General features: G+C 41.7%; 1 protein-coding gene across 4 annotated transcripts in view; it reads right to left on the bottom strand.

The window, feature by feature from the left end:
- Positions 1–2,618: 2,618 nt before the first annotated feature.
- The window catches only part of Shtn1 (shootin 1), a 95,727-nt gene continuing 83,334 nt past the window's right edge, over positions 2,619–15,011 (bottom strand). For 2 of the 4 annotated variants that reach the window (XM_071610688.1, XM_071610689.1), the window contains exon 16: positions 2,619–4,413. In XM_071610688.1, the coding sequence (XP_071466789.1) occupies positions 4,191–4,413 (223 nt within the window). In that variant the 3' untranslated portion in view covers positions 2,619–4,190. The remainder of the gene's footprint in view (positions 4,414–15,011) is intronic. The other 2 variants (XM_071610687.1, XM_027930040.2) reach the window with 1 other exon arrangement.

Raw genomic sequence — 15,011 nt, 5'->3', positions numbered from 1 at the left:
ACCGAGCAGAACATCTCAAAAGCAAAAACCTAATTCAGCAAGAAGCTCTTGGTGCCGGAAGTAGGTGCCATCTCCTGGGCTCACCTGCTCCTCAACCCCACCTGGCCTTTCTGTGGCCAACCTCATAGGAGCACAGAGCGTCGCCTTGTTTTCAACCACCAAACAGCTTTATCTCACTTCTCTACAAGCAATTCCCTTTCCTCTCCTTCCTGCTTCCTCTTAAATTTTAGTTTTCCTTATATATTATCTTTGTAAATCTCCTTAGATCTGTTTTAGAACAAGAATGATTAATAAGTACATAAGTGAATAAATAATCCTGTGGTTCTTAAATATCCAGTTGTTTATACAGCACCATTTAAAAAGTGATCAGCGAGTGTTTAAAAGTGAGATGCTGCTGACCTGGCTCTCTGAAAGCTAGTGTTACAGCAGAGGAGATAGTAAATAAACTCAAACACACATCTATAGATATGATCATGTCCCACTGCTTTATATGGCTGGGTTCTCTGTTAAAAGGGCTACCATTTCCTTTAGTTAAAATTTACATAAATTGCCATGAACTGACCTGTAGGAGAGTTGGCTGAACTTGGACTTCAGACACAGTCTCTACATTTTTACCAAGCACACAGAGGGCCTCTCCTTTTGAAAAGTATGAACAAGGAGACTTAATGACCTTTTGGCAGAACCGAAGTTACCATCTAAAGTTGGCTCCATGGCAGACTCAGAGCAGTTCAAGTTGGACTTGGACTGGGACAGAGAACTGGTTGGTATCACTCTAAGCTGGGAGAACTGTGTCCCAGTTTGTGGCTGCCACCACCTCTCCTGAGGCTTAGCAACCAACACTAGGCAGGACAAACTGGAAGGAAAGTTCATTTTAAAGGGAGTACAAATATCCTCAGATGCACACACATACATAAATCCTAAGTGTGCCCCCAAACTGTGACATGAATTATAATGAAATCAATGAAACCAGAGCAAAAACTAATTAAATTCAATGAACCAAAGAGGTGACTTATCACCTTCACCAGATCAGCACTTTAATTTCAACACAAAGCAGAGTCCACTCACGCTAACCTCACTTGAGGTCTGGGCTCACCTATGGACAGCAAGCATTTTAATTTAGACTTAGGGCCCCAAGAACACTTTCTATTTATACTATAAATATAAAAACTCTCTGTTATGTAATATAAAACATATATAATAATAATATCACTATCTGCAAAATAGATGAAAGAAACTAGGCATATCCCAGTTTAAAAACGAGAGGGATGGGGAAACACGAGTGCCTGGAAGAAACTTCCAACCATTCTGACCCTGTCGTGAGGATTGCCTGCCCTTCTAAGGTCAGTGGTGATGGCGGGCGGTTACATACCACCCACAGCTGTTGGCACAGAAGCTGAGGTTATCACATGATGAAGTGATTACACACACGTAGTGTGCATTTAGGAAAATAACCCAGGCTCTGTTTTTAAGATTCCCTAACACAGACTTATCACTTACCTGACACTCAACCTAAGAATGGTCTGGAAAAAGAATCAACAGTAATTTGTACCTGTACTACTCCATTTCCAACAAACCTTTTACTGTTAACAAAGGTAAGGAAGGAGGAATTATTGATGAACAGTCGGAGCCAAAATATCCATCTTCTTTTTACTCAGACCAAACAAGGCTGGGTGCTAATGGCCCTGGTGACCCTGACAATCAAAACTTCCATGGGGCTGATCAATTGCTAAAATGACTGTAGGTGAGGAGTTTGAGACTAGCTCAGACACAAAAGGTGCAAGAATTTTAATTCAATTCTTCTTATTCTTCCAGAGAAGAGAGAGACATTTTTTCTTTTTTTAAGAAGCAACAGCATAAAGGACCTCTATTCCTCTGTCTCACTGTGGTTATGAAAGTATATCAACGTTAGTTAAGAAAACTAGCAGAGATTTAATCTATTATCCCCCAGACAGAAGGAAAAACAAATGCCCTTTTAGAGAAAACAAAAACATGCGGTTCCTCCCAGTTTTAAAGTGGTATACGTTTTGGGTGTAAATAGCCGAGAACATACCTTAAAGACAGAAACACTGGTCTCCCCATTTCTTACTATCTGGGACCAGCTGCTTTGTTGACAGTTACGCCCAGCAGGGGCAAACTTGAAAACTGAAGTGAACAGGGAAAAACTGTAGGAAAAAGGTGAGTAAACGATCTTCATCAAATATCTTTATGTCACAGTAACTTAAGGTGTTTCGTGGTCACGGGGGAAGTACAGTAGGCAGCTTGGAAAGAGAACATGGAAAGTACCAGGTGCGGACTGCAGCCTGGCCCAGGTGGCACATCTCACCAAACAGGAAGTACTTTTGCTGGACACAAAGGTGTTTTTATAACCATGTTATCCTGCTGGTGTGCGTGGTGTTCATATTCCTAACCGCAAACAACGCACACACCAGCAGGTCATGGCAGAAACAGAGGAGAGCTGCTCAATGGAAACCATTCTTTGTGTCATCAAAAATTACTAAACTCATCAACTTATACAAATATCTTATTAAAGAATGTCAAGGTTGGCTGAGTTTTGGGGTTGGGGATGTAGCTTCGAGGTAGCATATGCAAAGCTCTGGAGTTCAGACCCCAGCACCACCAAAACCAAAACCAAAACAACAAGTCAATAACCACAATTGACCCTTAATGGAAACTGTTGGTGCTTTTTTTTTTTCTCTCTTTTAATACTTTCTGGTGAGGAGAGTTCAAATCACAACATAACAGAACTCATCTAAGCGAATTCATCAGTTTGTAGTTAAATACCATATAGCAGTATTATTCAGTTAGGGAAATATACAGTTGAAAATCATTACATTTTAATTCCCCACGAGTAAACTGATAGGAAACTGGAAAATCATCACTGGAAGAACATGGAAGGAGTTGAGCATAAGGAACCTACAGGAAGATAATTGTCTCCACTTGGAGGAAGTATGTTCACTGCCTCCCACCTCTCCAATGCTCAAGCACACGTGCAAAAATACAATACGACTACTGCAATTATTACTATCATTTTCTCCTGCCCTTAGGTGAGAAACACCTGACAGCTACATGCTGAGTCATGCTAACAAAACTAAACCTTTCACTTTCTTTAATAGTAAAATTACCATTACTGAATCGTTGTCATAAAAAAGTGCATTCAAGTACATTACCACTTATTTTAAATAAACACCAATTTTGAAACAATCAACTTTGAAAAGCTGCATAAGTTTTTTTTAAAAAAAATCCCTGATTACATTTCTATTTATTCACTGTGGTAGCCTGAAACATTGTATTTTTAGAGACTAACTACCACTTAATTTCTTTAAGGGAAAAAATAAATAAACCTGTGTAATGTAGAACAGCAGTGAAGCAAGAAAAATGTGTGCTTGTCACTTATCTTCACTGTACATAAGAACTGTGATAAAATATGGTACTTGTGCCACATTCGTATATGGGAAAACACAATTAACTCATAGGACAGAAAACATGGTTTACCAAGATATTACTGTGAAATTCGAGGTTTGGACCTGCCCCTCCACTCTGTATTCAGGCAACCAGAACATTCCCACTGAAGTCCCTGGGAGGCACTGGGCAACAGTTAACATCCAACAGTTAACAACAGTTAACACAGACTCAAGGGACTACTAGTTTGATGCCAGCTCCTGAGTTTGAAGTTTATCTGCATCTACCCTTGAATATAATTTGCATGCCACAGCACCCAACATTCCCAAACTGCTGCAGTTTGTCCATCAAGAGAGGACCAGACCCTAAACACAAGCTTCTTGGGGGGGCTTTTTAAATTATGTGGAGTTGGTCAGTTCTGTTTACCCAATTATCTACAAACACCTTGAACTTTCAGCCTTACTAAAATTGATGAGTGGTATGCACATTTCCTAAAAAGATATCAATATCTGAGTCTTTTGTAACCTTCTAAAAGAAGTCATACTTAATACATATAGTAACTAGGAAATACCTTATCCCTATAAAGATCAAAAAACAAAAACTACTTAGAATGTGTATTTTGCTAAATAGCTCACTGATGCTTATAGTTGCTACTTACAAAAGTGACACCAGAAAAGACCTATTGAGTACAGTGACCAGAGAAAAGTGTCTATAGCCCTTGACAATACACCAAGATGAGTCATGTGCTTATTGAAAAGGACTTCCCAACAGCCAGCCTTCTGGTTTGCAGATCAGCAGCTGGAGCTGTCCGTCTCTCTCGTTGTTTCAACGCTGTCTTCTTTGAATTCTGGTTCAGTTTTGCCTTCCTCCTCCTTGCACTGAGTTGGATCTTTTTCAACAACCTGGACTTTGGTTTGGGGTTCGTGTGAGGAAACAGGATCTAAAACTATAACTGGTTCATCTTGTTTTTCACTGCCAATGTATTTTCTCCTGTATCCAATGTTACTGGGAGGCCTGTGGATGAAGAGTTAAAAAGAAACATAAAAAGCAGAGAGAGAAAATATTTGTCTTCCATATTTCTGAATTCAGACCAACAACAACAACAAACTATAACGTTCCAAGTTTAATCAACATGCACATAGCAGTCTTTGAGAAGACAGCCATTAAAGAAAAAATAATAACGAAGCTATCAGATTACATATTAGGAGCACAAGGCCAGAAGGAGGAAGGCAGAAAGAGTCAGAGCGATTAACTACAGGAGCGTTAAAAAGCCAAAGCACCTACCTGCTTAATGGCTTGCTCTTCTCAGGAAGTGCAAAGCTTAGGGATCCCTTGGGCATCCCCCCCCCCCCAGGGCCTGCTGCCCAGACCCCTTCCCTGCTGCCCTGCTTAGTTGGAAGGAGCCAGTCTGCTCCCTACCTCCCTCTGGCCCCTGGGTACAGCTGGCTGCAGATTAGCTGCAAGGAGACTGCATGGAGAGGTGAGGAGTGCCAGCTGCAGCCGTTACCAATAAGGACAGACCTGACCTCAGGGGTGGCAGGGGATGAATCAGAGAGTTCAGGAAATAGGCTCAAATGCTAAGACACCATCGACTTCTCCAACCAGGAGGACCTAGCTCCTTGAAAAATCTCTGACTGAATTTTCAAGGCAGTTTATTTTCCCACAGAAGCCATCTGTCTTCTGATGCAAGAAACTATTGCTTCTTGGGCTGAATGGGTGGGTTTCCTTGTGGAAACAAGGTGTCCCTAAAGTGTTTTCTCTTGGAAATCAGGCTGCTGGCACCCAGTCCTCAGAAGCTCTGGCCTGAGTCCCCACGGGAGTCATGGGCTGCTGCACGGTGCCTGAAGGTCGAGGCAGCCATGGTGATGGGGCTGGGCTCTCCACACTGTTCTCGTTCTCCTGGACAGTTCAAGAATTAAGCCTTTTTGTTCAGAGAACTCAGTGTTAGCTGTTAGCCCACACTCCACTGTCCTGCCTGACCTGTGCTGGGGAGCTGCTGGCCAGCCCCTCCTCAGGAGCTGGATCCCACTATTCTGGCCTCTTGAGCCGGTGGGATTGGCCGGCAGACGCTCTTTCCACCTAGTAGTTCTCCCTTGGTGGACTTACCACAGTTAATTAGTAGGTGTTTCATGTCTGCCTCTTCCAATAGAATGCAAGCATCCACAAGGTGGGGGTGTTCAGTTTTGTACACCTAGCACAGATCATTTTTAGAATAACCGAATGCACAAATGCTAACAAACCAGCAAAGATGCAGAATGAACAGGGAGAGACCAAGGTTTGGTGTGAATGGTTGGAGGTCTCTCCTATACAACAAAAACAACAGAAAAAATGATCCACTACAAGAGAAAGTAGCCTGCCTGACCCCATTCACAGGCACAAAACACTAAAACCCAAGGACCGCATTTTTATCAAAAGCTTGGAAATCATTCTCTGTGGCCACTGGGCTATATTAACCACATGGCTTGGCCATCATCAAACACGAGTAATATGTGAGTTTGTATTCCTTGGGGGTGCTGAGATCAAAGAGATCATCAGGAACCCAAGAGGATGGGCCGTGCTGCAGGGTGGACAGATCCTTCATCTGCACCATCATGACACTGTCCATCTGCGTTGGACAACAAGCCACTTTTTGAGACATATGCTACTATGCTCTGGGGATTAGTATGGGATGTAGTTTCCCCACTGGTACCGTTTTGACTTTCTCTGACCCCGGCAACATGTAAATGCTGATGAGAGAAGCAGAACTAAGTGATGTGAAGAATCTATCACAGGAATTAGACCTTAGGCCGCGGGGGGTGCTAGCAGACAGTCCATAGGAGTCTTTTACCTCTGCATGTGATGCAGGCCCTGAAATCAGCTATTCTGGCAACTGGGGGCCTAGGGTGGGGGGATGGCTTTAAAGTGGCAGAGACTGAGGACAAATTAGAGATGCATCTGTCACCCACAAGCATTGATCCTGATGATGCACACACCTGCAGGATAAGCTTGCACATGCACCTGGCCCCAGGATGTGGAGGAGCTGAGGAGGAAGTTGGTAGAGCTGGAGAAACCAAGGGCCAGCCACTGCCACATGCCAGTTAGGTACGCTAGCACATCAATGACACTGCGCATGGGCTCCGCCAGAGCCTTCCCCATACAGACCTTCACAGGGCTAAAAAAAAGTTCATTTTAAGGATTACAACTTCACTTCTGCCATTTAAATCTCATGCAAATTTCTCTTCTGGCCAATTCTGGAAACAAATGGAATGGGTAAGCAAATGGGTAAAACAAATGGAATGGGGAAGCAAAGCTGCAGCCTAGCTTAGGTTTCCACGAAAGCCACAATGAAGGTCAAGTCTGGCCTGACTCTACCAGATTAAGTCTGAGACCTCTGCTACAAAAGCCAGCCAGTCCACTCAAAGCATGCAAAGGAGGTATTTGTCTCATTTGGCATTCTGGGTGGGCAACTTCCATGAACCCATACCAACCTTCATCACTTTGGCAGAACATGGAGGTTTTCATGTCCTGTGTATCTGCAGGTGAACTATCCTTAGAGAAAGCTGTCGTCAGCAGCTGTGCTCTCAAGTCTCCACAATGGCAAAAAGGAAAAGGTTGATTGAACTGAAAACTCAGAAACCTTGTATTGTCAAACTGCAACTGTCCTGGAATCATCTCAGTCCAGAGAACCATTCATCTGTCCTGAAGTTAGCTTCGCAACTGCAGGTTAGCCTCCTAGGTCACCTGTGGGCCAGTCTGAGAACCCCTCTGTTAGCTGTCACTGAATGAGGCACAGTGCGCAATTTCTCTGAATCTTCACTGAAGCAGAAAAAAATGTTTTTTCAAGGATAATGACCACTGCCTTGGAACCCCAGTGTGTTAAAGCAGAAAGGGACTGGGGCAATCCTGTAGTCTCATCTGTCCTGCAATGAAGATGACAAGGTGTGCAGAAGAGAGGAGAGCCTGGCCTACACCACACAGCTCAGCAGCAGCGGTCAGGGTAAGAGTCGGGCACTGGCTCCCGTCTCCTGCCTCGTCCACAAGCACCATGCTGTTTCCCAAAGGCATCTTCTCCTGTGGCATGGATACCACAGGCTAATTCTAGCCTCTTTATGGATTTATTTCCTTCTAAACTCCCATTTACATCTGCGTCTTTCAGATCTGTAAAAAAATAAGTCCACCCCTCAGGCCATCCCTTGGTTTGTTTTTATTTCCTCTGTAGTTTGGACTCCCCCTGGTTTGATATCATTAGGCCCATTCTTTGTTTCCCTGGGGAGCTGCCCAAGGTTCCTTCCTGTGCCTCATTCTATTCTATCCCACCCTATGGGACAGCGAGAGAGCTGTCCCTTTGGGGACAGTGCCGAACCCAGGCTCTTGTTCAAGGCAGCCACAGTGGCAGTTCTAGAGGGATAAGTCTAAGCTTCTTGCCCAAACAGAAATCCTGGAAGCACAACTGCAGCAATCCAATAGGGACTGTGCTTGACTACTATTCTTTTCATTTTTTTTCTATTTTAATACAGCAACTAAAGACACTGACCAAAAATTAGCAATGACAAGTCAGTATTCATAAAAAGTAATGGCAGCCCTCCTCCCATATGCAGCCAAGTCTGCAAGTAAAACTTACATGTTATTGGTGGCAGGAAGTCAGACTTCAACCCTGGGACGCTCTGGCCAGAAGGGATCACTGATGTGAGCTAGTCTAAGTCTGTTACTTGTCAGGAGAAGACTCCAGAAGAGTGAGGTGAAATGATTTGTCCAATAGCACACACTTGTTAACAACGGGTAAAGGACAAAGACTCTGGAATCCTGATTTCCTGGCCAATACTTTTTCTTGCTACAACATACTGGCAGTCATTTATGGTCCATTCAAACAGATTACTTTTCATGAGTCATTTTAGACCATGTGCTCAAAGGTGATTTTGAGACAAAAACAAAAACCAACAAGCAAAATAAAAGTGAGGACACAATATACCAATCTACCCTACAAAGCCTAACGCCCAAGTACAACGTGGGTGCCCTTTTAGAAAGCAGCTACTGTTCCCAACTGCAGGAGAGCCAGGATGTGGGGCTCTGGCAGGCGGGGCTCCTTGCTGGCAAAAGGAAAGACCTGACTCCAAAGTGTACCAGTACCAGAAGAATCAGAACAACTGCAAATGGTTCTGCCAAAGCTGAACTTGATAAAAGGATTTGGTGATTTCTCAAACTGTCACAAGAGAGGAAAGCGCAGCATTCTAATTTTTAAAAAGCACATCATTGTTTGCATTCAATGAAATTCCTTTCAAAATCAACTTTCCACGTTCCAATTATATTCAACAACATTCGAGCTAACATTTCGACTGCAATTCAAATTAACTAATGCCCAAAAGAGCCCTAATCGACATGGTTCTGAGCTCAATTGAATACAATCAAAGCTCATGAAATGAAGGGGGAAATGCTTATTTCATGCAAATTCTGCATATCACTCAAGCTTAATTTTACTGATAATATAAAGGTGGGACATTTTGAACATTACAGTGAATGAAACTTTTAAGCGGTGAGAGTTATTTTATAAAATGCTACCTCTGAAAAGCTGATTGCCAAACAGTATAAAAATGGTTTGAGGCATAAATGCCAAGTTCATTTTTATTTCACTTCTGAGGTAACTATCTTTCAAATCGCAACAGCTGGACTATTTAACACAATCTGGTGAATCAAAGTATAGCTCTTCTCTGGTCTCCCAGTGGGACGTCTGCATTAGTCTGTGGCAGCCATCCAACAAATGACGCACAGCCGGACGGTCTGAACTCTGTTTCATTTTCAATAAAAATGGATAAAACCACAATCATATTTACCACCTTCAAGGCCAGAAAACAGAAAGATTTAAATTTGTCTTTACAAAGTAGTTTCCTGGGAAAACTCCAAAGAGGAAGTCAGCTTTCTATTTTCCCTAGTGTAAAAATAAGTCTTACTTTTTTTTTTTTTTTAAGCCCTTTACAGATACTAGAGCAGTGAACAGAAGTGGCATTACAACTGGGATAGTTTTTATTACTTCTTTCTGAAACTCTATTTTGTAGGAGCTTCTCCCATACCTATCTAAAATTTTACAAAATAATGTTTCAAACATAAAGATGAAATTCTATCAGTTCTAGTACTTACAAAGGAGGCAGAACAAAGCTTGGTTTCTTTGGCTTTGTGTACTTTAAAAAATCTCTTTTAGGGCTGGGGTTGTAGCTCAGTGGCAGAGCACTTGCCTAGCATATGTGAGGCACTGGGTTCGATCCTCAGCACCACATAAAAATAAACAAATAAAATAAAGGCATGCTGTCCATCTACAACTACAAAAAAAAAAATCTCTTTCAGCTTAAGATGTATACTACTTTTTCAATTTAGTTCTGTTTATTTGCAGGGGAAATAAATAAAAATACATAATTTTTATTTATAAATAACCATGTTGTTCAACAGAATATAACTGTTTAAAAACCTAATAGCTTTTAAAAATGATTTGCCCTCAAGATTAACAAGAGTTCCTCTGGAACACAGATAAAAATGGCTGAACAAGGACCCCCTGTGTCCACAACTCAGAAATATTTCCTTTCGTTTGGTGACTGCCATGCAGGCATCCCAGCCTTGGGCTTACATCCCAGAGCACGGGGCACACTACAAAGCCTGTACCAGTTCTTTTCTTCCTCTTGTGTTACATGGACTGCAGACATTTATAGATTCTGAAAGTGGACCATCCTCACCAGCAAAAGCAACTCTGATAATGAGACAAGTAACTGGTTTTAGCTCAGGCAAAGGTTATGGAACATTTGCGATACTTTTTAGAGGCTACTTTTTTAGCTTTCTGTAATTCTGCACAACTTTAAGTCAGCATGAAAAATACATCCAGATCCAAGATACTAAAAGCCGAGTGTTGGTCTAGGCATGTAGCTCATGGTGGAGTGCTTGCCCAGTGTGCAGGACTCTAGTCTGATCCCCAACACCACCAAAAAAAACCAAAAAAAACTCGGGGGCGGGGTGCTGATAGGGCTGAAACAAAGTCTTCCACAAACCCACCACACGTGACACTGGCTCCCTAAAAAAGCTGCCAGGCACACACACAAAAAATGCTTGTATTTTCAAGATAATATTTTTTTTAATTATAATTTTTCTTTTAATTTATATTCTGTACTTCAAACTGTGTTTTAAGATGGAAACTCACAAAAACTCAGTTGGCCACTTTTCATATACTTATGTGAAATGATAAAGTATATGCCCAATGAAATGGTGTTGATCAGCTTCTAAAGTTAAGTCAGTTTATGCTGAGATCTGAAATTCCTTTCGCTGTAGTGGGCTACTTCTGTTTGAATAAGTTTTTAAAATGACTTACTACATACAAACAAAAAGAAACATAAATACTGCAAAGACTATTGAAAATTGGTTTAAAAAAAAACTACAAAGTACCAAAAGCAAATGATACATTTTATACAAAGTCTTGTGAAATCCTAGGTGCTTGAGTCTGCAAGGCAGTTAATTCTTGGGGAGAACTGAGTTACTCAGCAGCAGGGTGAGGGTGACTTGCAGATTTACTGGGCAGCATTTACCAGCCACTTTCACACTCACTGTAACACATCCTCAACCACTAATCTGCAAGGAGCTGCTGTCTACACAGCACCTCGAAACACACACGTGGAAGACAATACCGGCTGCTGATCTTTCCGGCAGCCCACAGGATAACTCCTTGGGGGGGAGGAAGAAAAGACTAAGTGAGGGGATCTCAACTTCCAGAACATCCAGTTGTTCTGCTAATTTTGTTGTTAAAACTTAATTGTCCATGTACAGGCCACATGGAGAACCATTGTAGTGGCGCTTGGCCGAACAGGGCTGCTTCCTGCAGCGTCAGTACACAATTCAGCAGTACTGAGATTACAGGCGAGAGCACAGCAAATCCTTTAATTGTGTAAGAGCATCAGATTAAGCAGCAAAGTCCATGTGCTTCATTCTGTGGGCCGGTGGACCTTTTGAGGAAATAAATGTTTACTAAGTACCAGGAAGGTGCCTCCCCGCTTCCTGCCATGCAGGACAGAAGGAAATAGGAAGTGATGAGGAAAATGGAAGGGTTGGGAATAACAGGAGGAAAACCAATCCTTCCATTGCAGAGCTAAAACTTCCCTGGTCTCCAACTGAACAAAATGGGGACCCAAATCTCTCTGTAAAAATGGTTATTTGGCCAACAAAATTAATTTTCAGCTAAAAGCAACACTGGAGAGAATAATTTTATGCCAAGTTTCCCTAAGAGAAAATTAAGAATCTCAATTTCTATTTGCTAATATCTTTCAAAAGCTCCAACTTAAAATACAGGACTTTCCAGTTCATTTTTCTGTGTTAGCATCACACTGGAAAGAATGAATAAAACTGAAGGGCCAGGTAGAGGTCAAACAATGACAAATCAATCCCACTTTTAATTAAAAACCTGAAAGGCAATTAGATTTTTTTTCATGGAAATGTTTGATTGGTCACACAAACCATGAGACATCTGAAATTTCTGTTTTATCGTCTACCCTTTGGTATTCAGTAAATGACCCCAAAAAGATGAACTCTTACAAAAATAAATTTGTGTGGGGCCAAAAGTCACATGTTATTTAGAGAGACCATAGATACAGAAATTAAAGGTGAATTAAAATAAAAATGGTTTCACTGGAAATGGGACATTTTTCTATGGAAATTGAAGTCCTCTAATTGCTACATGGGTTTTTGTTTTTTAAATTATCCTAGGGCAGGATGTGACCTCTTATGACCCCCTAAACAAAAAAGCAAGCTAACTGCCTGGTGGTTTAAAAGGAAATTGAAAAGCACTTGGTGAAGCCTACAGTTTGGGGGCACATGGGGTGGAAGAGAAGGTGGTAAATTAGAGAAATGTTAACTGGAAGAGCCTCTGGCAAGTGGGCCTCAAGAGGACCTTTGAGAGTGACCGGGAGAAGAGGACAGGGCTGGGAACCCTCACATCACATGGGTACAGGGGAACCTAGCTCCCTGGACAGGGGCTCTCCCTTTTGGAAAATCATCTTGAGGCTGACCACCTTGCTTAATTGTAACTGCTAAGAATCATTAGTGGAAAATGTGGATATGGATGAAAAAGCTCAACTGAGAAGAGCAAGGCCACCTCCAGATGACAGTTTCAGAGACAAAAAGCAAGACAGCAACAACACAAAACACCCCAGCTCTGGCCAACCGTGAGGCAGAAAGCTCTACGGTCAGCGCCACTCTTTCCGTGCTGCAGGCCCATCTGTCCTGCCTCTTGATAAGGTGTCCTAAACCTCAGGGTCAGAAGGACAATGAAGCACAAACTCGAAGGACTTACTCAGTAATGGGACCAAACACAGTGCTCTCTCAAAAGGGCACAGTGCAAAGTGGACACAATGATCAAATTTATGTGGGGCTTTAGAATATATGTTTTTAAAACAAGTAGATTCACAGATAGTGATGCACCTTAAAGCACCTTCCTAATCCAATGATTAGAGCCAGACAGTTTCAAAGTATTTGACTTCTAGAAATAAACTATTCTTTGATATGTTTGAAGCAGCCAATAAAATAAAAAAGGTGTAAATGAAACATATACTGAGGACTAAAGTAGCTTAGGCTAATTTCCAAAGTTCATTTGGAAGCATGCCTCTTCACTGGGTATTTGGCATGAAAAATGTTAAAATGATCTCTTCCCAATTATCTGTTAAGACTCTTGCTAATTCAGATTGGCTCTCCTTTTCAGAAATCTTGGTTTTGAAGGTGACCTTTTCATTGCTTAGACCAGCCTTAGGATGGGGAGGAGCAAAGGAGGAGGACACTACCCATTTGTGTGGAGGATCCGAGGGCAGGATGTATTACAAAGCCAAGGAAGTGACGTAACTGCAGAATTGCTGCTTCCTTGAGGAGAAAGCTTTTGATCATTCGCTCCTCTACCCTTCCTCAAGCTCTTAATACACAGAATGCTATAGCTCAAAAAGTATGGGCTCAGGAGACAGAATAAAAAAGGTTCATATGCAATCTGACCCAACTATCAATTAGAAGTATCATTCTGTGTAAGCTGTTTATCCCACTGAGCCTCAGTTTTATTGACACAGGGATAACGTCTAATGTATAAGTTTGGGAGAATTAAAATAACACAAGAAAATGCCTGGCTTAATAAACTTTAGTGAGATACAGTGACAACAACAAACCATCATGGAAGCAAATTCCCAAATCCAAAACTTCCAAACTAGAAGCCTGTTCTATTGCCCATAGTCTCTGTCTCTACAACAAATACCTCCTACCTGCTACAAGTCCAGCACATTTCCTCTTGGATGTATATTGTTTTACTATGACTATATATTGATGAACAATAGAGAAAATATTAACTTCTAGCACGTGCACACTGTGCTGAGTGCACACACTCTAATGCTGTAGAGTTTTTCTAATTTATTGTGGCTACATCAATCAAGAACATCAGACTTATGCATTCTGTTGGTAACAGAGTTTCAGGATCTTGCATCGGATGAAAATGGAAGACAAAGGTCACCCACATCTAAGTCCACTGGGTTTTCTTAGTTATTGTTCAGCCTGTGCTTCTATTTCTGAAATACTAATCTCTTCCTTGCCCATCAGTCAATGTGCCAGTGTGCAGGCACATGGGACTAGGCAACCTGAGTGAGAGCAGGAAGGCTACCCAGTGCCAGGTTCAGCCTGACTGTGCTGCATGGCATTCTGTGTATGTGGCTGGGAGTTTGATCAGGTGTCTGTGTCACAATAAACCACACACATGCCAGCAATGGTGGCAAACTGACGGTTACTCCCCTAAATTAAATCCACTTTCAAAAGCCAAAGTCATTTGGAAACATGCTGAATAGTCAGTGGTAATTAAAATGGGACACATCATTTTTTGATGCAAATAAGTACTTAACTAAGTCTCTTATAGGACCAAGAATGGCTCTGAAGTGGTCTTTCCTTCTCTTCTACTTTTTCTACGCCAAAATAGTCAGATAGAAAAAAAATTCCAATTATTTCCTCTGAGACCAGGTGTTTCTAACCCAAACAGGTCTAAAAGCACTTGGGAGAACAGTAATTTGAATAGGACTTAGGTGTAAACCCTGTGAGTTCTGATCATTTAACTTAAATATTAATTAATTTACACTTCTAGGTTTGTGTGTGTTTTACAGTAAGTTTATAAAGTAATGAAACACAGGTTGTAGACAGAAAATATGTACTTAAATCTTGTTTCTAATTGAACATTTCTACCAAGCAACCACGGTTGTTAGGAATTTGGAGGGACCAAAAGGGACTCAGCAGACTCAATGTTAGAGCATGAGGAACACAACAAAAGGAAAACAAGACATGAGTGACATCCATGGCTGTGGGGTGGCATGGCAGTAGAGCCCCTGCCTGGCATGCGCGAGTCCCGTGGTTCCATCCCCAGCACCATACCCACTCACTAAGACTTGTCCAAGGTCACCTGGCCCACAATGACCAAAGTATCCAGTATCTTAGCTTTCAGATCTAACTCTTGTCCTTGGTGATCCATTATCCCAGCATTAGAATTTTAAGATAGGAATGTACTGAAATACTTTTCATATATTATCTGATTTAAATGACAACCATGCAGGGCAGAGGTTACCAAACACAATTTATATAAGAGAAACTAAGTCATA

This window comes from Marmota flaviventris, chromosome 4 (assembly GCF_047511675.1).
Source record: "Marmota flaviventris isolate mMarFla1 chromosome 4, mMarFla1.hap1, whole genome shotgun sequence".
Classification (NCBI taxonomy): domain Eukaryota; kingdom Metazoa; phylum Chordata; class Mammalia; order Rodentia; family Sciuridae; genus Marmota; species Marmota flaviventris.
Note: the sequence above shows the minus strand (reverse complement) of the source record. Positions and strands in the feature narration are given on the sequence as shown.